The sequence below is a fragment of the Diplotaxodon limnothrissa genome, linkage group LG13 (genome assembly GCF_057381915.1).
Source record: "Diplotaxodon limnothrissa isolate DT_005_m linkage group LG13, D_limnothrissa_male_GT1.1, whole genome shotgun sequence".
Taxonomy (NCBI): Eukaryota; Metazoa; Chordata; class Actinopteri; order Cichliformes; family Cichlidae; genus Diplotaxodon; species Diplotaxodon limnothrissa.
In genome coordinates this window covers 27,215,253-27,241,649 of record NC_140608.1, presented here as the reverse complement: position 1 = coordinate 27,241,649, position 26,397 = coordinate 27,215,253, and the positions used below count along the sequence as shown (strand labels likewise).

The following is a 26,397-nucleotide window of genomic DNA, read 5'->3' as shown; positions in this document are numbered from 1 at the left end:
TCTTGCGTGGAGCCCCAGATCGAGGGAGATTATCAGTGGTCTTGTATGTCTTCCATTTTCTGATGATTGCTCCCACAGTTGAATTTTTCACACCAAGCTGCTTGCCTATTGTAGATTCACTCTTCCCAGTCTGGTGCAGGTCTACAATACTTTTCCTGGTGTCCTTCGAAAGCTCTTTGGTCTTGGCCATGGTGGCGTTTGGAGTCTGACTGTTTGCGGCTGTGGACAGGTGTCTTTTATACAGATGATGAGTTCAAACAGGTGCCATTCATACAGGTAACGAGTGGGGGACAGAAAAGCTTCTTACAGAAGACGTTACAGGTCTGTGAGAGCCAGAGATTTTCCTTGTTTGAGGTGACCAAATACTTATTTTCCACCCTAATTTACGAATAAATTCTTTACAAATCCTACCATGTGGATTCATGGATTTTTTTTTCACATTCTGTCTCTCACAGTTGAAGTGTACCTCTGGTGCAAATTACTGACCTCTGTCATCATTTTAAGTGGGGGAACTTGCACAATCGGTGGCTGACTAAATACTTTTTTGCCCCACTGTAACTGATCCATGCCAGCAGCATTAACAAGAAGTGGAAAAGAGGAGGTAGTGTGTGTCAGTTATGTAACTGATCAGAAGTAATCGTTACATGAAGTGTGAAAAAAAAGCGCCCAGTTTACTGTTTTTGTCGGAACGGTTTCTGTACAGACAGTCCTCTGGCAGACATGGGGCAAGAACCCGCAGACACAGATGCAAAAACTATGAATTAGCAAATACACATGTCCATGTCTCCATGCTCCTGAACCCTCTGACTCGGGTCTGTCAGCTTTGGGTCGTTTCTTTCCACCAGGAGAGTTTGGAAATGTAAACATCCCCTGCAGAGCTGAAGAATGCAGAGCTGCACACCGAGGCACGAGAGGCAGCCAAGTACTGCTGCAAAGCCTCTGGTATGCAAACAGCTGGCAGTGAGTACTTTCATGCACTAAGCTCTCAGTTTAGATCCAAAGATGTAGTGTGAGGGAGAGACAGGTGTGTCCAGGTATGAAGCCAACGTGCACATAGATGTGGGTGCAGCAGGACTCAAATATGCATCAGACATTGTGTATGCGTCCCTTTCCAGCTGCTCCATCCTTTTTGTACACACCAATGCACAAACACATATACACACACAGACACACTAAACCTACTGGTATGTAACACAGTTCACTGGTTGCCATAGCAGCAGGATGGGAGGAGGGTCTATTCCCACCAGCAAAAATTTGCTGATTTGCGTGAGAAGGCAGAAAGGTCCTAAAGAAGAGTTTACCTTCATTACAAACACACACACACACACACACACACACACACACACACACACACACACACACACACACACACACACACACACACACACGTGTGTTTGTGCAGGCTGCAGATCTGTTGGGGCTATAAGGGCATCTGTCACACTGGTAATGCAGTCCTGTTGTTAAAAGGGGAATTCCTGAATCTCTGTTTTACAGCCTACTATAAATAATTTGGGATAATTACAGTGGTGTGCATCCCAGCCTTGCATTATTCCAGCTAATTGGACCTCCTCTCAGTTTGATACTAGATGAAGTTATGCAAAAAATTTGCTGAGAACACCAAACTTAACACCATTGCTTCTCTGCAGAAAAACATTGAAACAATGGCCGTGAAGACCAAAAAACACATAGAGGTTTTCTGCAATGAGGCTTCCCTGCAGGTTAGACAGATAAGTTGAAGTTTGAAGGTACATATTAACATAACATCCCTGGCTACGGTTATGGTTAAGTTGGATTATAGCTAGATGCTAAGGAAATAAAGTTTCAGAAAATAGATGATAGTACCTTTCAAATCAACTCTGATACACACAGACTTTGGCTTTATAATTCATCTGTTATAACATTTCTCAAGGAGAATGTGTGAACCTAACCAAAAAATGTCATATTAGAGTTACACATTTAAACTTATATGGAGGTTTTTCAGGTTAAATCTGTGTTGCTGCTGACCATGTCCACAGTGCAGCCTGAGCTGTGGCCTACTGCATCTACTGCAGGTAACATACTGAGCGTGGATCCTCATACACCTCCACTTGAAATGATCCCAAGCTCTGTGTAAATATTTTATGCAGTTAATTAGTCATTATGTTAATGATCAATAAAGAAATGCTGTAAATTATTTCAAAATGTTTTGTGAAGCTATATGTTTTTTGCTATAGAAAACATCAAGCTAAAATCTTTGGCATACATTACTTAGGCCCAATAGCTACTGGTCTACTGTATGAAGTTAATATTTTCAATATATTTAGAGTTACTTTTCCTTTATATATTATTTCCACACATTTAAAAAAAGGTTTTTTTTGCTCTTTCCTAACCCCCGGTCCTGTCCGTTTCGATTGTAATGACTTAAAAGTAACAAATTAATAAATAATAAAGATTGAACAATCAAGTGGATCAGTATGGCAAAAGATGTAATGATCAAATTGGTGAATCTGTTGGGCATTCTTCCTGGCCTTCAGGTAATATTTCTGGTTGCTACAGGTTTATGTTAATCTAGATTACCTAGATCACTTCTTTCCCCGCCGTCCTGTTCGGCAGTTTAGCAATCAGAATTGTTTTCTGAATGCCAAAACAAGACAAATACAGGGAGTGCAGAATTATTAGGCAAATGAGTATTTTGTCCACATCATCCTCTTCATGCATGTTGTCTTACTCCAAGCTGTATAGGCTTGAAAGCCTACTACCAATTAAGCATATTAGGTGATGTGCATCTCTGTAATGAGAAGGGGTGTGGTCTAATGACATCAACACCCTATATCAGGTGTGCATAATTATTAGGCAACGTCCTTTCCTTTGACAAAATGGGTCAAAAGAAGGACTTGACAGGCTCAGAAAAGTCAAAAATAGTGAGATATCTTGCAGAGGGATGCAGCAGTCTCAAAATTGCAAAGCTTCTGAAGCGTGATCATCGAACAATCAAGCGTTTCATTCAAAATAGTCAACAGGGTCGCAAGAAGCGTGTGGAAAAACCAAGGCGCAAAATAACTGCCCATGAACTGAGAAAAGTCAAGCGTGCAGCTGCCAAGATGCCACTTGCCACCAGTTTGGCCATATTTCAGAGCTGCAACATCACTGGAGTGCCCAAAAGCACAAGGTGTGCAATACTCAGAGATATGGCCAAGGTAAGAAAGGCTGAAAGACGACCACCACTGAACAAGACACACAAGCTGAAACGTCAAGACTGGGCCAAGAAATATCTCAAGACTGGTTTTTCTAAGGTTTTATGGACTGATGAAATGAGAGTGAGTCTTGATGGGCCAGATGGATGGGCCCGTGGCTGGATTGGTAAAGGGCAGAGAGCTCCAGTCCGACTCAGACGCCAGCAAGGTGGAGGTGGAGTACTGGTTTGGGCTGGTATCATCAAAGATGAGCTTGTGGGGCCTTTTCGGGTCGAGGATGGAGTCAAGCTCAACTCCCAGTCCTACTGCCAGTTTCTGGAAGACACCTTCTTCAAGCAGTGGTACAGGAAGAAGTCTGCATCCTTCAAGAAAAACATGATTTTCATGCAGGACAATGCTCCATCACACGCGTCCAAGTACTCCACAGCGTGGCTGGCAAGAAAGGGTATAAAAGAAGAAAAACTAATGACATGGCCTCCTTGTTCACCTGATCTGAACCCCATTGAGAACCTGTGGTCCATCATCAAATGTGAGATTTACAAGGAGGGAAAACAGTACACCTCTCTGAACAGTGTCTGGGAGGCTGTGGTTGCTGCTGCACGCAATGTTGATGGTGAACAGATCAAAACACTGACAGAATCCATGGATGGCAGGCTTTTGAGTGTCCTTGCAAAGAAAGGTGGCTATATTGGTCGCTGATTTGTTTTTGTTTTGTTTTTGAATGTCAGAAATGTATATTTGTGAATGTGGAGATGTTATATTGGTTTCACTGGTGAAAATAAATCATTGAAATGGGTATATATTTGTTTTCTGTTAAGTTGCCTAATAATTATGCACAGTAATAGTCACCTGCACACACAGATATCCCCCTAAAATAGCTAAAACTAAAAACAAACTAAAAACTACTTCCACAAACATTCAGCTTTGATATTAATGAGTTTTTTGGGTTCATTGAGAACATGGTTGTTGTTCAATAATAAAATTATCCCTCAAAAATACAACTTGCCTAATAATTCTGCACTCCCTGTAGATTTACTTTCACAAGTGGACTATTATGGCATTTGCTATAATGATCCACTTGATAGTCATATTTTATTAGAACGTGGTTGGAATTCTTTATTTTGGATTATTGCAACCACAATGGACAAGATCAGGGGGTGGAAAAGAAAAAAAAAAGACACAGTGAATTTGGGGGGAAAAAATCAATGGAGGGAGAGGGAGAAAAAATAGAGGAGAATAAAAGGGATAGAGAGAGAAAAAACCCCCACTGAGAATCTGCTTGAACGCCAACAAAAGAAAAGAAGCAAAGTAACCACAGCAACAACCAACATATACATAAAAAACAATGACAATGTTACTGAACATCACAGAGCACTAATAACACAAGATATTTTTGAGGCAGCAGCCCAAGATAGCATGTGTCTGTGGGTACCTGTGTGTACACCTGTGTGAACACCTGTGGGGTGAGGAGCCACAGCCCCGCACCAGCACCAGAGGTGAGGCTGAATGAACAGCTCCCCCTCTGGACATCGTCCATTATATCCATACCCAAGTCCATATGTACACATCATGAGAATCTAAGTAAAGACAGTGTCTAAGTTCCAGAGTAAAACTGAGACACAGGCAGCCATGAAGACATAGAGAAGGAGGACCTCCCTGTACCTCAGTGACGCACCTGCATCTCAAAGCCCTGCGTGTGTTGCGGTATGATGGAGCAGGAGAAGGGCAGTAATTAGGAATGAGGAGGGAAGGGCCAGGGAGGAAGGACTGGGGAGGCAAAATACAAATTCCTTTCTTCCTTTCCCCTGGTCCTTTCCTCCCTATCCAAATTTACCAAGGTCAGGGAGGCCCCACTGGAGCCAGCTCCCTCACTGTTCCCAATAAGCACTCCCATTCCCCGAATTCCACCAAGGGCAGCTAGGCTGGGGAAATGTTTGAGAAACCCACCCCTAGCGAACCCCTAGATGCACCAAGCCCATATATTAGACAGTAATTTGGGGGGGGGGGGGGGGGGGGGGGTCACACCCTGAACCCATTTCTCCATCCCTCCCCTGCAGCTGAGCCACAAACCACACCCTGCAACACTATTCTTGTGTCAAACGGATAAATTCTATTCCTTCAAATATATGTTCCAAGTATTAAAGTCCTTTACAACTCCAGCCTGAAAAATGTATCATATTATTGTTTTGTAAGATGTTAGGATTGTTTCAGATGGGTGTATGTTTGCATGGGTTCAGTGAAGACTTCGTCAACTCCCAATACTGTCAGAGATTAGCTAATATTAATGCTTTTAAAGCATACATATCATCTAATGTTTGAGCTAATGAATGGTGGGTCCGAAATCTTTACATTATTGCAAAGTGCCAGGGATCATGCAAGAGGCTATGTTTTAACCATCTTGAGATGTATTCTAACCTGTTGGCTAAGGAAAGTAGTGAGCCAGATTGTCTTTCTTTAAAAGTGGGATGTGGTTTAGTTTTGTTAAATCTGCAAGCCTAGGAGAAACACTGATACCTAAATAATTAATATTTACAGATTGCAATGGGGTAGAAGAATAATTATAGATGGAGCAACTAATCGGAATAACTGCAGATTTTTTAATAATCTGCAACTCTTAAAGAGTTTATCAATGTAATTACCTCAGAGATATTTGTTTGGAAATGCTGGAGAAAAAGTAATACATTAGCATAAATACTGATTTTATGTCCTACATTCTTGTATTTTACACCCTTAATCAGTATAGCCTGTCTAATTGCTGCTGCTAGTGGTTTGTTAAAAATTGCAAACACTGAGAGGGAGAGTGGGCATCCCTGCCTTGTTTCCCTCTAGAGACAGAAGCTTGAAGATGTTTGGTCATTTGTCCGAGCACATGTTGTTGGGAAACTGTATATTTTTAATGAGTTTATGAAAAAGTTTCTAAAACCAAATTTGTTTAAGTTACAAAAGTCATTTTAAAGCCCGTTTAATAAAACCAGTTTGTTCACGATGCATTATGAAGGGTGTCATCTTCCCTAGTCTTCGAGAGAGCTTTGCAGATTATTTTAAGGTCAACGTTAATTAGGGATATTGGAGAATAACTGGTAGCAAATACAGAGCTTTGCCTGGTTTTAGCGGGAGACTAATGTTGGCATACTTTGGTGGTAGTCTGCCATTTTCTTTGAATTCCTGCAACATTCTGTGGACCGTTGGTGACAAAATTGTCCAGAATTCGTTATAGAATTCTGCTGCAAATCGATCTGGGCCTGGAGCCTTATTATTTGGCATGCCTTTAGAAAGTCTTCAGATGGGTTTGTCTGAGGTGAAGATAAACTTTTGTAAAAGTCCCTGAAAGTGTTGTTTGTTTATTTATGTATTACCCACATCACTTCTGGTAGATTCTTACATTAAATACCTTCCAGGTAAAGGGGGGACAATGTGCTTTCAGCTGCTTCAAAGGCTTTTAATATGAAACTAATTTGAGTGTCTGAATAGTGTTTCCGAAAAAAAAAGGTGGATATCATGTAACTAAAGTCTGGTGTTGTATAACTCAAATTAATTAAACATGTTGAACAATGTGAATTAGAAATAAGAAAACAACTTTAGCAGATTAGGATTTAGAGGGATGTCATCACTGAAATGTGATAGCGTACTTATTTTTTGCAGGTAAAGATTACTCAGATGCTATTAAAGAGTTTATAGAAAAAAAAGCAAAAATGAGCAAAAGCAGTTTTTATATATTTATTATATTAATATATTAATATTAATATTATTTCTGCAGATGTTTGAAGCTGAGTTTGTTTAGCAAAGAAAATTCATCTGCTAAGATAATAAGTACACGTTTACTTGCTAATGCTAGCTTTGTTTCCACACAAAGTGCAGATGGTAACTGATGTTGAAGCAGTGAAAGCAGTGAAAGCAGAGCCAACGGCAGTTTATCTGCATTTATGTTTAAAGCTTTGCATACACACTGACTACATGTTTACCTGAAACATTTAGCATCTTTTACTGTATGGTCTTTTAGCAAAAGGTGAAGCAGACAGCGAAGCTCAAATAAAGGTTCTGCTAAAATGATAATCCAGGATCATAATGCATTCACAGACATGTTTCAGACGCTGATTAAATCCAACAACTTTTATATAGCCGGCCTTGCTGAGTAATGTGACATTTAATTCTTAATCCCCACATGTGTCTGAGGTTGTGTATGTGCGTGCATGCCGCTATGAAGACGAAACGTTAGAGCAGTGACAGACCATGCTTAATACTAAACCATCATGTACAATGTTGCTTTAGTTCCTGCTGAATACAGAGCGGACAGAGTGGACACTGATGAAGCAACAACCTGCCACAGTTGTTCAAAATGATACCACACCCCTTTTAGATTTTTAGGAAAGAGTCTGGCTCTGAGCATCAATGCTTTAAGATCCCAGCAGGCAAAATGTTTGTTCATCCATCCACCCACCCACTGCATGCTGGGTATGTTGACAATGTTCCAGGCAATCAAAACAGGGATAAATCCTGCTTTCATATTGGGCTTTCATTCTTCCCAAAGCTCACAAGAACCACCAGAAGTAATGTATTTTGGTAACAGGATACTGCAGTTCACTAACTCATTCTGTTGCTCACGAGCAGTCATTGAATCTCCAGTTGAACATTCTGTGACAGCGCTGAATGAAGTAATGCTGCTGGAGCAGCTTGGGAAGTCTGTTTGAATGATTTGACACTTTTTCCAGAGTCCTGTCACTGTAGGAATTTATTGTAACTGCTGTGAACTCCAGAACTTGACACACCTCATTGTGGATGAAACTCCAAGCTTTGCTAATCTTCTTTTTCAAACATAAAAGAACTAAAACATTAAGTTTCGAGTTCTCAAATAAAACACATTTTGAAATTATGCCTTATATACACGATAAAAGCTCCATTTTGATAAAAATGCCAGACGAGAGAATGAAAGCTTAGTAATCAAACATTTGAGCAAAGTTCAGAACTATATTTCAACCAAGACTAAATGTAGAGAAAAGACGGTCACCTAATGGTTATTCAGTGTTTGGTCTGTATCTGGTTTATAGAGATACAGTTTGGTGACTGCCATTTCCACTTACTATTCCTGTTCCTTATTGCTATGAAATAAATTAAACCAGCAAGTCCTGTTAAACTGTCACTACAGCTTCTTTTAAACTAGTACCTACTAGCTCGACTTGACTTAGCTTTTCTTGGTTTTTAGGGTTTTCTATTGTACCTGTACCTGGTACTTTTTTAGTACCTGCTTGGCTGGAGTTTCGAGTGAGCTTTGTCGATCTGAAGATGTGACGTCACCAGACTGCATGCCACTGATTGGCCTGTCAGTAGTGTCGCTTACAGTTTTTTCTGAATGCTTAAACCCTAACTGTGATTCCTGTAGCACAATCTCTAAAACTATTCAGACTTATAGCAAAACCACTCACTGAGTTTGCAAAACTAAAAGCACAAAAACTGCTTTGCACTCAGTTTGCAATTTTGTAACACACACTTTGCAAAACTGTAGGCACAATTCACTGCACAACACTCAATTACCAAATTTCCAACACACTCCTAGCAAAAGTATACACATGTATGGCTATCATTAACACTAATTTACCAACTGTCTGGCACACTTTCACATGTCAAAACTTTCTTAGATAATTAGTTCACTTTGCAATCAGCCTAAGCACTATAATACAGGTAAGCTCTGTGTGCGGAGTACAATGGAGGGAGCAGAAAGAGTGAGAAGTAGAGGAGGAAGAGGACGTGGAGGTGAAGAAGTAGGATGAAGAGGACGACAAGGACAAGGAGGAGCAAGAGGAAGACGAGGAGGGGGGAGAGGAAGATGAGGAGGGGGGAGAGGAAGGGTAGGAAGAGTAAGAAATAGAATTGCTGATGACATCAGAGCTACAATAGTGGACCATGTAATCAACCGTGGAATGACCCTGAGGGTAGCTGGCCAACGGGTCCAGCCTAACTCGAGCCGCTACACTGTAGCAAGTACCATAAGGACATCTTGAAATGAGAATCGGTTAGTACAGTCACTTCGCACAAAGATTTGTAGCACTGCCATATGCCAATGAGAAACACACCAATACCACTGATGTAAAAATACTGAAATTGTTACTTTACAGAATTGCTAGATGACCAGATGCTGGGGGCAGAGGAAGCATGTTCACTGCAGACCAAGTAACCCATATAGTCATTATGGCGACTGCAAATAATCCTATACTTGGAAATAAACACTTGTGTTTGTTTTGATGTGTTTCAAGTACACCAGTACTTGAAGTTTGGATCCCTCTATGCTTATGGATCTATGACAGAAGTATGAGCTCAAACTGACATAGCCTACCTTGTGCACAGAGAAAGCAAAAGCCAGATGTGTTTTGTATTCATACCATCAGTGTGCAGTTGGCGCATTGTGTGCTTAGGAGATGATGGCTTGTGTGTACTGTTTGATACGGAAACACCATTTTTACGAAGGTGTGAAGAGTTAATCTAGCTGTGTTTGCTTTTGCAAGAGAACTACAATGTTTTGATGATTGGGTGACAGGTTTTCTTATTTGTGTGAAGAGTTTTGCAAAATTAGCCAATAGTTACAAAAAATGTGCTTAAGCAATCAGAAAAAACTGTAATTAGTCCTTTTGGTAAGTAGACCTAGTGGAGACCTTTGGTAAAAACTCCAGAGAAGTTTTAAGCAATCAGTGCTATGGAGGACAAAACTAAGGCTGCTTGCCTAACCCGCCTGTCACTCAAGTGAAGCAGCAGAGAAAACAAACGAACAGGCTGATGCTATTTTTAAGCAAAAGCTATGGGGTGATATCTGACAAACTGTGTTTAGTGGAATTTCAGAAAAAGTTACATTCCCTTGTTAAAGCCTGCTGTCTGTCATCATAGTGTTGGGTGCCATTGTTCAGTTAGTGATATTAGGTTTGTGTTGACAAAAAACAGTATAGCCAATGTTGAAGGTAAGGTTTATGAATCAGAAATGTCAGGATAGCAGTCATGTTAGGAAAGTGCTCCCATTACATAACATCAAATTAGTCCATTTTTTCTCCATAATCATGGGTCCCTCCTTTCCTGTCTGGATTATTTTGTGCCAGTGCGATTCCTTTGCAGGATATGATGTAATACAAAGTGACACAGATCATCCCACCCACTCTCCTCCTCCAACATCCTCCAACCAACACAAACAAGCATGCACATAAGCACACATATGGACACTCCTCCCAGCAGGCCTGCACACTTTGAAATGCTTAGCGAGCTTTCTTGTGACAGATGGACTTTGTGTTTTGTACTGCTGAGTGTTTCTGTGTGATTATAAGAGCCATCCCCTCATTGCCATTCAATTTTTGTTGAGTGTTGGGGGCCAAACAAACAAAGGTAATTGATTACATTACAAATTTGACGTAATCGTCTCCTCATCAGCGCACCACACAAGCCTCTGCGTCTCCATGACGCTAGCATGTGCCTACACCCTTACACTCAAACCCCAGGCTCTGCATATGAAAGGACATATGAACAACCTGCCTTTCACAACCTGTTCCTTCTTTTGTACTATAAAAGCACAGCAGACCACACCACAGCAAAAACTAACCTGGATAAGCCACAGTTACAGTTAAACAAAAAGTTAAGCTAAAATGAATAGCAGTATGTAGAAAACTCATCCGTTGATGCTTGTGAAACAATCTTTGTACAACAGTAATATAAAGTTATTCGTTTCTGTATGGGTTTGTTAGTCTCTCACATCACTGTGGAAGAAGTTTGGCCCTGTTTCTTAATGTTGCTTCAGTTCATTGTGCTTTGCGGGCATTCATTTATACACAACTCTCTTACGTTGCTACCACAGCAATTCAGTCCAACAGGGCTGTTGCAACCCCTGGATGCTTTTCTTTTGCATCAATTCTGTTGGAGATTTGCTGGAGTGCTTGGGATCATGTCCTGTTGGGCAACATACTGGACTCCAGAATACTTTGGTATAAAGAGGAGTTCATGGTCCACTCAGTGACTCCAACGAGCTCAGGTGCTATGACTATAAAAAAAGCAAACTTAAATGATCACATTTCCACTGCTGTGCTAACCAGTTTTAATGTGGTGTTTGATTATAATACACAGCATTATGTTCACTGAAACCCAAACACAGCAAAACACAACAAATATCTCCACTTCGGTGTCATCTGTCCAAAGGACAACTGTTCAAAAAGACTTGCTGTTTGTTCAAATGCAACTTTGCAAACCTAGGTTGTGCTGCCATGTTCTTTTGAGGAAAGAAGCTTTCTGTTGGTGAACCTTGACATATGTAATACATAATATTTGAAGATGATCAGTCATTATTATTTACCTCAGTTTAAACCACTAAAATGGTGTGACCTTTAATAAGGACCATATTTTTTATTATATCATGATATATAAAACTGAGAGGGGGTGGATGTTCTTTTTACCATGACTGTATACTTTTTGAAGAAGTCGATAGATGTTTTCCTAAAGAACACATCTGTAAAACCATATATAAATGCCATCAGCTCCAGTCTGTATTCTCTAGATCTCTCAGGAGATTATTGCAAAATCATTCTGGCAAACCAAATTATTATAACTGGTGATTATGTATCAAATTCTAATGAGGTGTACATGGAAATGGATTTTTTTTTATTTAAGGTAAGGAAATCAGGAAGAAACTAGCAGTGATGTGGCAATAAATGACAATGCAGTTAAAAGCCATATAGTGAAGTAGACTAGAACTTGGAAAATCTACCAGTGATCAATTGTGAGCTTCAAGTGATGCATGAGAAGTAAATAACTTTATATGTGGACAAGACTTTAGAATTAACATCCGTGGAGTTCTATATCTTAGCTGAGCATGTGACCAAATCAAATCAAAGTCTTTACTGCAGCATCCTGGGTTCAAGTCAGCACTGGATCATTTTGTGAGTGTGACTTTTCCAACACCTTCCTGTCTACTGCTCTAACAAATAAATGGCATTATTTTTATACCTGGACAGTATCTTTGATTTATAGTCTATGAGGAAACACTAACTAAACACAATAATGCTATTATTACTGGTGGAAGAGGCCACCTAACTGGCAATATCAACGGAATTGATATCAACTAATGATGGCAATTTCAAAGGCTGGTAGCATGTGAAACAGGTGTGAGAGATCTAACAGTGCCAACCCCAGTATTCCCATGTTTCCTGTTCCTCTCATAGCTTCTGAACTCCATGGTTCTGAATGCTTTCAGAAAAGCTGTTTTTAGCTCCCTCCATTCTGACAGAACTGCCTCCAAATAAGCTCTCACACTTGAAGGTTCATTTTGCCTCAGCGTGCAGTAATGGAAAAAGAGAAAATAGTCCCATTAAGTAGATAATTAGCTTCATGTTAGGAAAACCTGCAGTACACATGCTATTTATCATGGTTTACTGAGACATGGGAGGGGCAACAATGTGTTTTTAAACGGATCTGCAAAAGCATTTGAGACTCGGGAGATGAGGCAAATCAGTCGAAGAACACACAGCACTGACACAATAAAGGTCCAGACTCTCTCAGGCCAGCACAACACTAGTTCATAACTCACATACTGTAACTCTACAGATGTGTGGATTTTGCTTGTTGGTGGTGCCATGCCAAGGGGAGAATATACTTCCAATAGCATAAATATGCTTATTACAGTCCATGAGAGATCTTCTTATAGCCTAATAGCCTTTTGACAAATGGTGACCCAAAGGAAAGAGTCATGGAAAGTCAAAATCAGAAAGTGACTTTTTCTCAGGTGAGAAAGTAAAATGCTGCACATTCTGCAGGTACAGTATCAGTTTTTCAGCAGACCTGATAATAACCTTGGTCTAACTAGAAAATCGTACTGGGAAGCTAGAGACAAGACAAAGAGAAAGGTGGAAAACCCAAAGAAGAAAAAGTTGTATGTGAGCCTGGACAGTTACCAAGGATGAAAGGACTTTTACCGATTGGCTATGCAGAAAGATCAAGCTGGAAAGGATGTGCAGCAGGTCAGAGCGATAAAGGACAGAGATGGAAATGTGCTAACGAGTGACTCAAGTTTATTGAGAAGATGGAAGGAGCACTTTCAGGACCTGAAGAAAATGAAAGAGAACGATGAGGATGGATTGAGCAAAGTTAGTGAAAGCGTAGAGAATTAGTAAGAAGAAAATGATAGCAGCTATGAAGAGGATCTGTGGAAGTAGAGAACCCAGAATTAAATAGGTTTAATGACAAGCATACAAGTCCAAGATGTGAATCAATGTGCCACAGTCCAAATCAAGCCCTACACCTGAGTTAACATCAATGGCAATCTTACTCTGATTAATCAACACAGAGAAGAGGGAAAGAGAGCAAAAGAGCACAACCCTTTAAATGTTTAACTGAAGTGTGATTAAGACTATAACAAGTGATTTCTATGGTAAATTAAGAGTTGATAGAGAGAAAAACAGGCTAAAGTGAAACTGATAAGGCAGATAAGACGATGGATAGACCACACTCCACACACACACACACACACACACACACAGCTTATCATGGAGTCAGATTGAATTAGATGAGAATAGATATGAGTCACAGAGGAAAATGACAGACAGAGGTTAATGCTACCATGTTGTGCACACTGATTCACACAGGCAAATAAACAACACACAAATACACACAGTCTAATGAGGTAGAGGTTATTGTTTGCGGTGCATGAGCAAAGAGGAGAAAGTTTACAACTGTAAACATGATTATCTCTAATGCAATGCACTCCACTCTGTAATCATATCTGTGTGTGTGTGTGTGTGTGTGTGTGCTTCTCCCAAGGACTTTTAGTTTTTCTTTAATTTGATGGAAAATTACAAAACTGAAACCATGTCACACACAAAGAGACGACAAGAAAATCATTATCTGCACCATTGTTTGCTTCATATATATGTGTGTTTGTGCGAGCGTTTGTGTCATTTTGCATGCTTCCCCCAGTGTCTGCCAGAGCCTGACTGTGTACACTTGCTACTCTGTTAGTATGAGTATGGATGTTTGTGTGAAGTGGGATGAGAGGAGGAGGAGGGCGTAATTGCCATTGATCTGAGCAATTACAGCACAAACGGAGCTCGGGAGAGAGGCTTGCTGCCGTAGGAATGCATAGAAACATTTCTGCTGTCAGCTTAGATGGGAGTTTTTTCGTGTCTCAGTGTACTGCTGGGAGCACAGAGAGAAACCATTCAACTCCACACACTAACATTTCTAAGGTTTATGTGCTAGGACACAATAAAAATGATCTGGTCTTTACTGGGTTTAAAAACATTTAATCACAGATAACAACCACAGATGTACAGCAACACATAACATACAGCGTGTCATTATTTATCTAAGCCAAAAATGCAAAAGGAGTGTGCTAAAAACTAAATACACCCCATGACTCAACGGATGGTAGAACCACCTTTAGCTGCAGTAACTAGAGGCAATGGTTTTATAAATGACTTTATGAGTCTCTCACTTGTTTCTCTAGTCTTACTGCATGGAAAAGCATGCAATCACACCTAAACATCTGTATTAAATAAAAACGGATTTAAAACAAAGAAAAATTATTATTTTAATTTAAATATACTTTATATTTAATACACAGCCAGACAGAGAAACACATATTTTCTCACATATTAACACTGCTGTTTGTTAAATCAGATGTCAAATTTAAATGCACAACAACAAATACATGCACAACTGCTACATATTAGAGGGTGGCTGTAGCTCAGGTGGCAGAGCAGGTCAGCCACTAATCAGAAGGTCGGTGGTTCGATCCCAGGCTGCCTCCTGGCTGCATGCCAAATATCCTTGGCCAAGATACTAACCCCATGTTTGCCTACTGGAGGTGGTCAGAGGGCCCGGTGGCACCAGTGTCCGGCAGCCTCGCCTCTGTCAGTGTGCCCCAGGGGAGCTGTGGCTACAATGTATGAATGACTGAATTCAATGACTGTATGAATGACTGAATGTAGTGTAAAGCGCTTTGGGGTCCTTAGGGACTGAGTGAAGCGCTATACAAATGCAGGCCATTTACTATACTGGTTATAGATGACACATTTCCTTTGTACGGGTTACAGTTTACTGAGCAACTCTGTCTAACTCCTGTTTTGTTTCCATACATCTGAGTAACAAATGTCACTTGACCATGTTTTTCTGATTGTGACAAAACATGGCACAGATGACGAGAGCATCACCAGGACTTCCTCCATGTAAGAAAAATGTCATCATCTTTTGCTAAAGCTGGAGGAAAAGAAGAGAGCTGGCTTAAGTCCAGATTTTAGACTTGTTTTTGCCACCTCATCAGACACATGCTGGGGATCAAGGCAAAAAAACGATCAAGAGCTTGCTGGAGCAGGAGGGAGCAGTCGCAGAGGTTCTGTCCCTATATGGATTAAGATGGAGGTCTTGGAGGGAGCCAAGAACAAAACAATACACAAAATTCACGGTTTGGTTCAGTTCGATACTTTGGTGTCGCGGTTCGATATTTTTTCGATACAAAAAATGTTCATGCTTTTTTAATTTGTCATTTATTAAAATTATAAATATATATTTTAACTCAAAAGTACAGTTTTTAAATTTAATGTTGCTGAAACAACAAAGTAATAAAAAAAAAAAATCTATCTGATCGAGAAATCCCTCATCTTTGGAAAAGAGAGTTTATTACAGAGAAATGTCTCTTTCCAAAATAAAAGCTATAATATACGCTTCTTCTGGGCTATATTCTCAGCAGCATATTAAACATATCAGGTCCCCATAAGGAGAATCATGTGCTAACGGCTGTCTAAATGACTCGGGTAAAGTTTGTAGCATGCATGCTTGTTGTTTTTGTCTGCTTCCACTTGTCTTTGCACTAGGATGATGTCGAAGTACATGTGCAGTCATATTCGTTGTGTTCCCACTAGTGCTGTCAGCGTTAATCTGAAATGACGTTAACGCCACAACACGGCAAATTTCCGTTAACGAGCTACTGCGGATCGCCCCGTGCGTGGGGCTGGATGGCCAACACGTTAACGAGCTTACTGTGCTAACGCACTAGTTCCCACCCATGTAATTGAGCATTGCGTGGCACATCCAACATACTGTTTTACTTTTGTCCATGACGCGCTTACCTTCAGGGTCATACGTCACATGAAGACCAAAATAGTTCCAAAGGCCAGATCTGAATGAGGGTGGGGGAGGTTCAATTTGCCATGTTGCAACGAGCTTAGCTTCTGTCTTGCTGGCTTGTGCTGCGCTCAGTGGATCTGCAGTGAAGCCTAGGCGGAGTAGTCAAACGCAGATCCACTGAGCTCTCAACACAGACAGCATTGTCAGAAGAAAAGTTGATAAAATAAATTAACATTTTTGTATTGTTCTATACATATGCGTACCGAACCGAAAGCACTGTATCGAACGGTTCAATATCGATACGAGTATCGTTGCACCCCTACTAGTTACCCGCGATTTTGGAGGTCGTCTGGGATAGCATCGATAGTACAACTTCGCATAACACATCTCGGTTGTGGGCAAAAGACCTGCAACTGACAAATAAGGGCTATCTCATCTCATCAATTAGACATTAATTAGACAATTAGACATATGCTATGTAGTAGCAGGGTGGTATATAAATGCATATTATGCTGCACATATGCATGTCATGACTGTATTTTTTGTCTTGATTTTAGTTTTACCCTTTTGAATGTCAGTAAACCTGTAGACAACGCTCATCGGTCTTCAGAGTGGTGATATAAGAAAGGTGTTAACGCCCCTGCATCAGACATGCACCCATAACGGCACATTGACAGTTTTTGAAACCTTTACTTTAAATTACTGCAATGTATGCTGCTTAGTCAGCTAGCGACTTGTTGGAAATGATGTCATTTCTGGTTTAGATTCAAATACTTTCCAGTGGAAAAAAAAAAAAAATTGAAATACAGAAACAACACTCACTCATCTGGGCCCATCTACCCAAGGCCAAGAACCAACAACTAAGAACTAAGCTTCAACAAAGGAGAGCACGGTAACCTCAACTGACACAAAGAGAGGCAATGGGAAATTAACTTTCAAGCTACTTACAGTTCGTTAATGTAGAAATTCAGACAGATCCTCTCAAATGGTAGAAGAAACATATCTTTCCAACTCTGAGCCACCTAGCAAAATATACATCTTTAGGTTTAGTCCACCTCCCAATCTAAAAGTAGGGGAGCTGGTAACCTGTCACACATTGTGCCTGAAGAGGAGAATGTTGATAGACTGGCTTTTGCTTATTAAAAATTCCAAGTGCTTTTTTTTTTTTTTTTACGTAGAAAGGGATTATAAGAAACTGTAATGAATTGTTATGAAATCAATTTACAACTAAGGGTTCTTCAACTTTACTGTCAGTATAAAATGTTCAACAAGGATTTGAGCTATCCTGCCAAAAACAAAGGAAATCAGATGCTTGAGATAAAGAATCGTTGATGTTCACAAAGCAGGAGATGGATATACAAAGCTATCACAGTGTTTCAAGTGTCAAGAACTGGAGTGAGAAGTACCATCAAGAAATTCAAAGACAGTACAGAATACGAAAAATTTCAAATACTCTGAAAAGAACTAGTGAGAGATGTGTCTAGCAAAGCAAGAAAAGTTCCACTTCTGCAGAAGAGACACCTTTAAACCAGACTGAAGTATGGTAAGGACAACCTGGAGTAAGATTACGCATGAAGTGCGCGAGAAAGCCGGGAGAGGCAAACAACCCAAAGAAAACTGTCTCCACAGTGAAACACGGTGGTACGAGTAATAAAACATATGTTGATCTTGGTGAAAAACTACGTCCAGATGAAAGTGAAGGTTATTGAAGCCCTGACTCAAAAATCTGTGGAGTGAACTGAAGACCAAAGCTCAGGTCAGAAGACTATTTAACCAGGAAGATGTTAAAAGACTAGCTAAAGCAGAATGGACTGGAATTGCTCAGGAGACGTGTCAGACTTGTTCAATATTAGCATCAGTGTGGCTAATATTTGAATTTGAAGCCTGGCAGTTCTTGGTTTTGTTTGTTTCTATGTGCAAAGTAAAATGAAAATAGGATGTTTGGAAAAGCTGTGTAAAAAAGTCTGTTGCTCTTTTTACCAGCACTTTGGAAATACTTAAAAATGTTCACAGGCTGGCTAATAATTCTATCCTCGTCGTTACGTTGGCTACATTTACATCTCCCACAGACAGCGTCACTTTTAGCTAGATCGAGCAGAGAAGTTAAATAGACGGTCACCTGAAGGAGACACAGAGACTCCAGCTGCATTCAGAAGCAAAAGCAGTAAACATTTTACTGGGAATTTTACTGTCACGTGTTCAAGTGCCATTGTTGCTTATCTATAGCAACAATGGCGCTCATCTATAGCTTTACAAGTGAACAAAAGTAAAAATAGAATGGTATTTCCCCCAAAATTGTGAACTGCAGTGAGCAACAAGAATTCCGATTTTTATCCCAGCGGAACTCATTACAGCACATACTCACATACAGTGCATCGCCAGTGCTCACTGACAAAATAGCTCATCTCAACGTAATGAATCCACTGCTTCTGGCAATATTAAACAACAAGAGCTAATCTTCTTAAATTCAAGATGCTGTTTCGTTTTGAATCTAATCTTGTATAAAGTTTAACAAATCTAATTAAGCTCCTTGCAAAGATGTGCCACTGGGTTTGAGAAGAATAATGTGCAGTTGCTCCACATGAGAGAAAACGTTCCTCTAGATGGATATGTGCATGCACGTGTTGCCACATCAGCTGCATGCACAGAGATGCACGTGCACGTGTCGTCTCAGCGAGTGTGTGTCTCTGTGCCGCGTTTCTGCAGCGCGTGACGACTTCACTCAACCCCTCGCAATTGAACTGATGATTGCATCTGTGAAGGAGGAGGGAAAAAGCACAGAGAGAAAAGAAAAACAAAGAAGAAGCAGGAGACAGCGAGCGCTCCGGGGGGACGACAGAGAACTACACAGATGATAAAGGTGCGACAGAGAGACAGAAGTGGGGAAGTGAAGCATAAGGAGTGCATTGTGAATGCCCCTATTAGCGCAAAAAAGCAGGAATAATCCCTATTAAGGTAATTAGAGTTTTAGGAGACAAAGTGTAATTAAACAGAAACAGGCTAGAAAATATGTAGTGCCTATATATAGAAGGTCCGTATGAATCCAATATGACCGAGGAGGGTCTTTGCATATCCAAAATGCAGGACGGAGTGCATTTACATGTGTGCATTAGACGAGGGCTGTGTGTTTACAATGAGATCAAGAGAATGCTTGGCAGGACGTTAGCCTTGTAAAGCCACAGGATTCCACATGAAAAACACTCACACACTCCACGCCACAGGGAAAACACACAAATGTTTGGATGTCCTGCTCCATCTCTCCACCCACCCACCCACACACGCACACACAGACACACGCACACACACACACACACACGCACACACACACACACACACACACACACACACACACACACACACACACACACACACACACTGACAAGCCCACAGAGAAAATAAACATAAGGCATGAGAGAGTTTGGTGCACACTGAGGAAGAGACTCACACACAAATATATACGGATGCTGGCAGCATTCGCTCTGAAGGAGAGCAGAGAGGATTTCTACCTGGAAGAGGTTTGTGTTCTTTGCGTGCTTGTGTGTGTCGAAAGGTAAAAGGAAGGATGTAGGCGGTGTGGGTTTTTTTCTCAGGTATTAAAAGGGCAAAGCATAGTGGAAGACAAAGAGAGCCAATAACAACAATTGAGATATAATTGAAAATAACAGTCCTAAAACTAGCAGTTATTTTCATTATGATGGAACCCCATTAGGTTCAGCTCAGAAAAAAGATATGTGCAGCAATTTCATAAACCAGTGCTCTAAAAAAAACAAAAACTGCACTCTATGTGTCAGCTGAGTTGAGCTCTGCTCAGTCATTGCAAAAACAGGATAGCAACCACATTGCAAACTGAAAATAAATCCTTAGTTGCTTTGTATTTACATTGCATGTATTTATTGCATTTAATGACCAACTGCAAGTAGTTGAGGTGACCACATGACCAAGAGGTCGAGAGTGCAACAACCTCAACTTTTGATCGTAAGGTGACCGCCTGGGTCATCTGGTGGGAGGTAACCTGTCTCCAAAGAAATGCTCAATCACCCTCACACAGACTGCCTGAGAGAGACTGACAGCAAATAAATCCCATCTGTAGTGTAAACGCAAACAGGCAGCCAAGATGTTGATATCAATGTGAGTCAATCTGGGATGATGAACACAACTCATCTGCAACATGTTTTTTTGCAATAAGGGACATGACACAACTGTTTTCCAACAGGTTGCATTCTAGTTAACTTGTTTAACTGTTTAAAATCTAAAATGTTTTGCCTATTCTCTCAGTGTATGCAGTTAATGACAATGACTGTTCAATGTGAATGTCTATATATGTAGTATATGTTGTCATATTATCACGAACTGTCTGACCCCATCTTACTGCTGTTTTATGGTCTTCATGACTAACCAAAATGAAGATGCCATTGCTCTAATTTCCTCTGATCTGGTTCCCGTTTTCACAATAATAGTTTCAAAGGCAACAAGTTACAATAATTTTGGTCGTATCAACTGCTGCTTTTCCTGTAGCGACTGTGACATTGTGCTGCAGTACTGTATGTACTGTATGTATATGTTGTACAACAAATCAATATAATGACAACGAAGCTGAACTTGATGTGATAAAGCTACTAATGCCAGATACATGTTGCGCAGCTGATATAAATGGCAGATTTCTGGCTATCTGCTTGCTGTGTTACATAAAATGAGGTCTGTTAGGCATCTAAGTTAGTATGATGGACCATGTTAGCTAACATTTCCATCCAGACATGATTTTTCTAGTTACGACATTCACAAGTAAGATATGCCTAGTCAGCTGGATGACCAGCTAAATGACAGGTGAGACCCTACTGTCGGGCCAATTATTGGATGAAAAAAAACACAAATGACAGGAAAGATTTTACAAACTTATCAACTGTGTGTAAATGTCCTAAAATGTTGTAGCATAACTACCTTTAACCCCTGGTCAGCAGAACCAAGAAAGAATCTGATGGGGTGAACCTGCAGCCAAGTGGATAGGGCATAGCATATATTGCCAGAGGAGTGGATCTCTAGGACAATGTTGCATGACATTCGCCTACTCACTCTTCCACATTTCTTGCCTCTCTCTCAACTGTCCCTGAACACAAAAAGGCAGTAATGCCCAAAACCTGAGTTCCTTAGTCTCTAGCCCATCACAGTTGATGCACACTAGGCTTGGGTACTATAGAAGTACGCACCACTTAACATCCGCTTGCTCTAATAAAAGCTTTTCAGAAACCTCCCACACTGACACTTGCATATGAGACACATTTAAATTACTCTCACCTGGTTCGGTGCAGTTCTTCTCAGGCTCAGAGTACAGCTTGGAGTGGTTGTCTTCCTGTAGAAGGTGACGACTTTCCCATCTTGCCTCCTCCACAACCATGGAGCTGGAAACATGATATCCTAAGTGAAAGAAAAAAAGACCGAAAGGAGACAAACAGATATTGGAATGTTAAGGAAGGTTTCATGAAAAACAGACTCACTACAAACCTATCAGGCCAATCATTAGTGGCACTTCCAACCCAAGGGACAAAGTTAAGTGAAATAAGTGAATGCATGATTATGCATTCTGCAAAAGTGGTTTTATATAACAAAACATTTTCAGACATACTTTCTCTATATTTTGTCTGCTTTTAAAAAATATATATATTAAAAAATAACCAGCCCATACACAAACAGAATAATGGCTGTAATGCACAAGCTCTTAGTTCCACAGTCAATTGACATTTCTGAATAACTTCCCTCTCCCCACAGAACAAAAGGCAGATGAGACATGCATCTTGTGTAACCATGTTCCTGCGGGAGCATTAAGCGTGGCGGCACACTGAGTGCCGCAAGGCCAATCATTCCAGCTCTGTCATCTGGGTTACAGTAACCTCAAGCACTCCACCTCTGACCCATCTCCCCTCCCACCATGCAACAGAAACAACTTAGGTGCACAGCACACTGGGTTTCTATAAATAGCACTGTGTTCAACTATATTTATCAAAATGCAAAAAAACCAAATGTTTTGCAGCCGTGTTGCAGGAAAGGATGAAGCAGAGAAAGGCAATGATATGGAATAGCAGGCTTTACAGCTGAAGTAAAATGGCAGTTCTTTGGTGGATCTGGGCCCTTAAGAATATGTTTAGCTAACCAAAAATGTAGTTCTCTATTCAGCAAAGCCAGCGTCACCTGAATTCCTACAAAATCAAAAGCAATACGTAGATTTTGTGAAATTATGTAAAACTGACATAACAACAGAACGCAATGATTTTTCTAATCTCTTGAACCCAAATTTTACATAGAAAACATATCAAACGTGTCAGCTGAGACGTTCATATTTCATGAAAAATATTAACTCATTTCGAATTTGAGTGCAGAAACATTTGAAAAAAAGTTGGGACAGGGAAACAAAAGGCTGGAAAAGCAAGAGGCACTAAAATGAAACATTTTAACTTACTAGGTTCACTGGTAACAGATCAATATCAGCCACCCGCACAGTACAGAGATGGTCGGAGGAGAGCGAGGAGGCTCTTAAGGATTGTTTTGAGTCGACTGTGTGGGAGGTGATTTGTGATGACCACGGAGAGGACATCGACAGCCTGGTGACATGCATTACTGACTATATTAATTTCTGTGTGGATAACACCGTACCTACCAGGACTGTACGGTGTTTCTCCAACAACAAACCTTGGATTACCCCAGAAATTAAAACCGTCCTCAAGCAGAAGAGGAGGGCCTTCAAATCCAGAGACAAAGAGGAGTTGAAAAGGGTGCAGAGAGAGTTGAGGGGACTGATAAGGAATGGGAAGGACAGCTACAGGCAGAAGATGGAGAACCAGCTTCAACAAAACAACGTTGGTGAAGTCTGGAGAGGCCTCAGAACCATCTCGGGCCACAAACAGCAGAACTCTCTGCCTGGGAGGGATGTGAGGTGGGCAAATGAACTGAATCATTTCTTCAACAGATTTGATTCAGCCATGAGGCAGTCTGCAACATCGGCTGCAGACTCACCCACCCCCACTGCTGCTGTTCCACCTTAGACTCTTCACACCTCCTCTATTCACCCTGCTCACTCCCCCCCACCCCCAACTACAGCATCCAATACACACTCAACACAAAGCTCCAGCCTGTCTCTCTCAACCACCCAGGTTAGGAGGGAACTGAGGAGGATTAATGGCAAGAAGGCAGCGGGTCCAGATGGCATCAGCTCGAGGGTCGTCAGGTCCTGCGCGGACCAACTGTGTGGGGTGATGGAGCACCTCTTCAACCTGAGCCTGAGGTTGGGAAGAGTCCCACAGCTCTGGAAAACCTCCTGTGTTGTACCAGTGCCAAAGACTTCACGCCCCAAGGACCTCAACAGCTACAGGCCGGTGGCTCTGACATCCCACCTGATGAAGACCCTGGAGCGGTTGGTCCTGGCTCAGCTTCGGCGCCTAATAAGCTCATCACTGGACCCACTTCAGTTTGCCTACCAGCCTGGCATTGGAGCGGATGATGCCGTCATTCACCTCCTACATCGTTCCCTCGCTCACCTGGAGACCGCTGGAAGCACTGTGAGAATTATGTTCTTTGATTTCTCCAGTGCCTTCAACACCATTCTTCCCTCGGTTCTAAAGGACAAGCTGGTGAACTCTGGAGTGGACCATCACCTCACTACCTGGATTTTGGACTACCTCACCGACCGACCACAGTATGTGAGGACTCAGGGCTGTGTGTCGGACAGGGTCATCTGCAGTACGGGGGCCCCACAGGGAACGGTTCTGGCTCCGTTCCTCTTCACCATCTACACTGCAGACTTCTCCCACAATTCCACCCAGTGCTTCCTGCAGAAGTTCTCTGATGACTCTGCAATAGTCGGCCTCATCACTGATGGGGACGACAAGGAGTACAGAGGTCTGACCCAAGACTTTGTGGACTGGTGCCAGCTGAACTACCTCCAGATCAACGCCAGTAAAACCAAGGAACTGGTGGTAGACTTCCGCAGGCACAAGCATTCTCCACTGCAACCACTGAACATCCAGGGTATGGACATTGAGGCTGTGGACAGCTACAGATACCTTGGTGTTCATCTGAACAATAGACTGGACTGGACTCATAACTCAGACGCCCTCTACAGGAAAGGGCAGAGCAGGCTGTACCTGCTGCGGAGACTCAGGTCATTTGGAGTGGAGGGCCCACTCCTGAAGACCTTCTATGACTCTGTCGTGGCTTCTGCTATCTTTTATGGTGTGGTCTGCTGGGGCGGCAGCATCTCTGCTGGGGACAGGAAGAGACTGAACAGGGTGATCCGAAGGGCCAGCTCTGTTCTAGGATGTCCTCTGGACCCAGTGGAGGTGGTGAGTGACAGGAGAATGGTGGCTAAGCTGTCATCACTGTTGGACAACATCTCCCACCCCATGCAGCAGACTGTGACAGCACTGAGCAGCTCCTTCAGTGGGAGACTGCGGCACCCACGGTGTGGGACGGAGAGATTTCGCAGGTCTTTCCTCCCCACTGCTGTCAGACTCCATAATAAAGACTTTAACTGATCAAACACACACATCCATACATATGCAATAATACTAAGTGCAATAATCCTTTCTGTCATCGTTGTATTTTTACTCAGTTGTATATAGCATTTGTATTTGTATTCTATTTTTATCTTATTGTATATTTATTTTATTTTATTCTACTGTATATAGTATTTTATTTTATTCTATTCTGTACAGTTGTGTACTGTATTTATTCTTATTGTATCCTAATTTTTGCCTCATAACTTTTGCACTGTCCACTTCCTGCTGTGACAAAACAAATTTCCCACGTGTGGGACTAATAAAGGTTATCTTATCTTATCTTATCTTAATAACATGAAGGTATTTTGTGTTTTAATGTTTCATATAATATCTACCTTGGAGGTAAATATTATGTAAACATAAATCACCATGAATCCACCAGAGAAGTAGAGATAAGACAATCTCCAGGGTTCATATACCTTTTTCAAGGTCAAATTCAAGCTTTTTAAGCACTTTCAAGGTCCATTTTCAAGCTTTTCCAGCATATTACCAAAAAAAAAATATGCATATTTCGCATCACATCTATCTAAAATCTATTTATTTAATCTATCTGTGATATTATTATGTACAATTATAATGTATTGTTCATCTCCCTTAGATAAACAGGCAGCCTTAAAGTATGAAATATTCATATACAAAAACACATTTAAAGCTTTCACTTGAGGGAAGTAACTTGCATTACTGCTACTGCTACGAAGTTTACAGGATGAACGAAAATGCTCTGTTCCACCTGGGTTCTGGTTGTGAATCGCCATGAGTCTCCAGTCAAAGTCAAACTCGCATGTCCCGCTCTGCAGTGATTCCTGGTGACCGTGTGGGGACGTTATTGTGCACCTGAGGTTATGCTTGGCACTCCATATGATGAAGCAATTGACATGTGGTCTCTGGGGCTGGTAGCTGTGGAGCTTTCTACAGGGGTGCCTCTCTATCCTGGGGAAGACGATTATGATGTTTTGAAATTCATAATTGAAACTCAGGGTCAGCTACCAGATCATCCTCAGGATTCTGGCTTGTACACTGATGACTATTTCATCGAAGACAACTACAACAACATTTAAGACCAAAGAACAATTTCAATACGAGACAGATTATCAATCCAAGGAAACTCGATTTATAAAACTTAAGCGTCTCAATGATCTCGTAAAACTAATGAAGGTTAGGCGAGGACCTGAAAATGCCAACCATTATTTATCAGGCTCACCAAACAGATGTTGGCCTTGGATGCAAATCAGCGCATAACACCCTCAGAGGTTCTGAAGCATCCCTTTTTCGTCCCTTGCCTCTCTAAGAGTTCCCCCTGCACTGACATGAATATCACAGGGGGACAAAACCTTGTGCTTTCTTAGCAATCGTCTGATTGTTGGGGTGGCCAAAACTCTAGGGAAGCTAGCAATTCTTGTGAAAAAAGCCCCCCCAAAAATAACAAAAACAACCAATGAATATGGTCTTAAACTTGGGCACAATTGGCTTAAAGTTCATTAACTAATCTCTCAATATTCAAAGCGGAGCAGTGGAAAACTTAGCATCACATCAGTCCTTCAATCAGACCTACAACAAATGTTAAAGATGAATTTGAAATTAATTGGAAATAAATTGGA

General features: G+C 41.1%; 1 protein-coding gene across 1 annotated transcript in view; it reads right to left on the bottom strand.

The window, feature by feature from the left end:
* Positions 1-26,397, bottom strand: part of slc24a3 (solute carrier family 24 member 3) — a 148,248-nt gene that overhangs the window by 62,014 nt on the left and 59,837 nt on the right. The window contains exon 2 of the mRNA XM_085368948.1: positions 21,546-21,665. Within this exon, the coding sequence (XP_085225074.1) occupies positions 21,546-21,665 (120 nt within the window). The remainder of the gene's footprint in view (positions 1-21,545; positions 21,666-26,397) is intronic.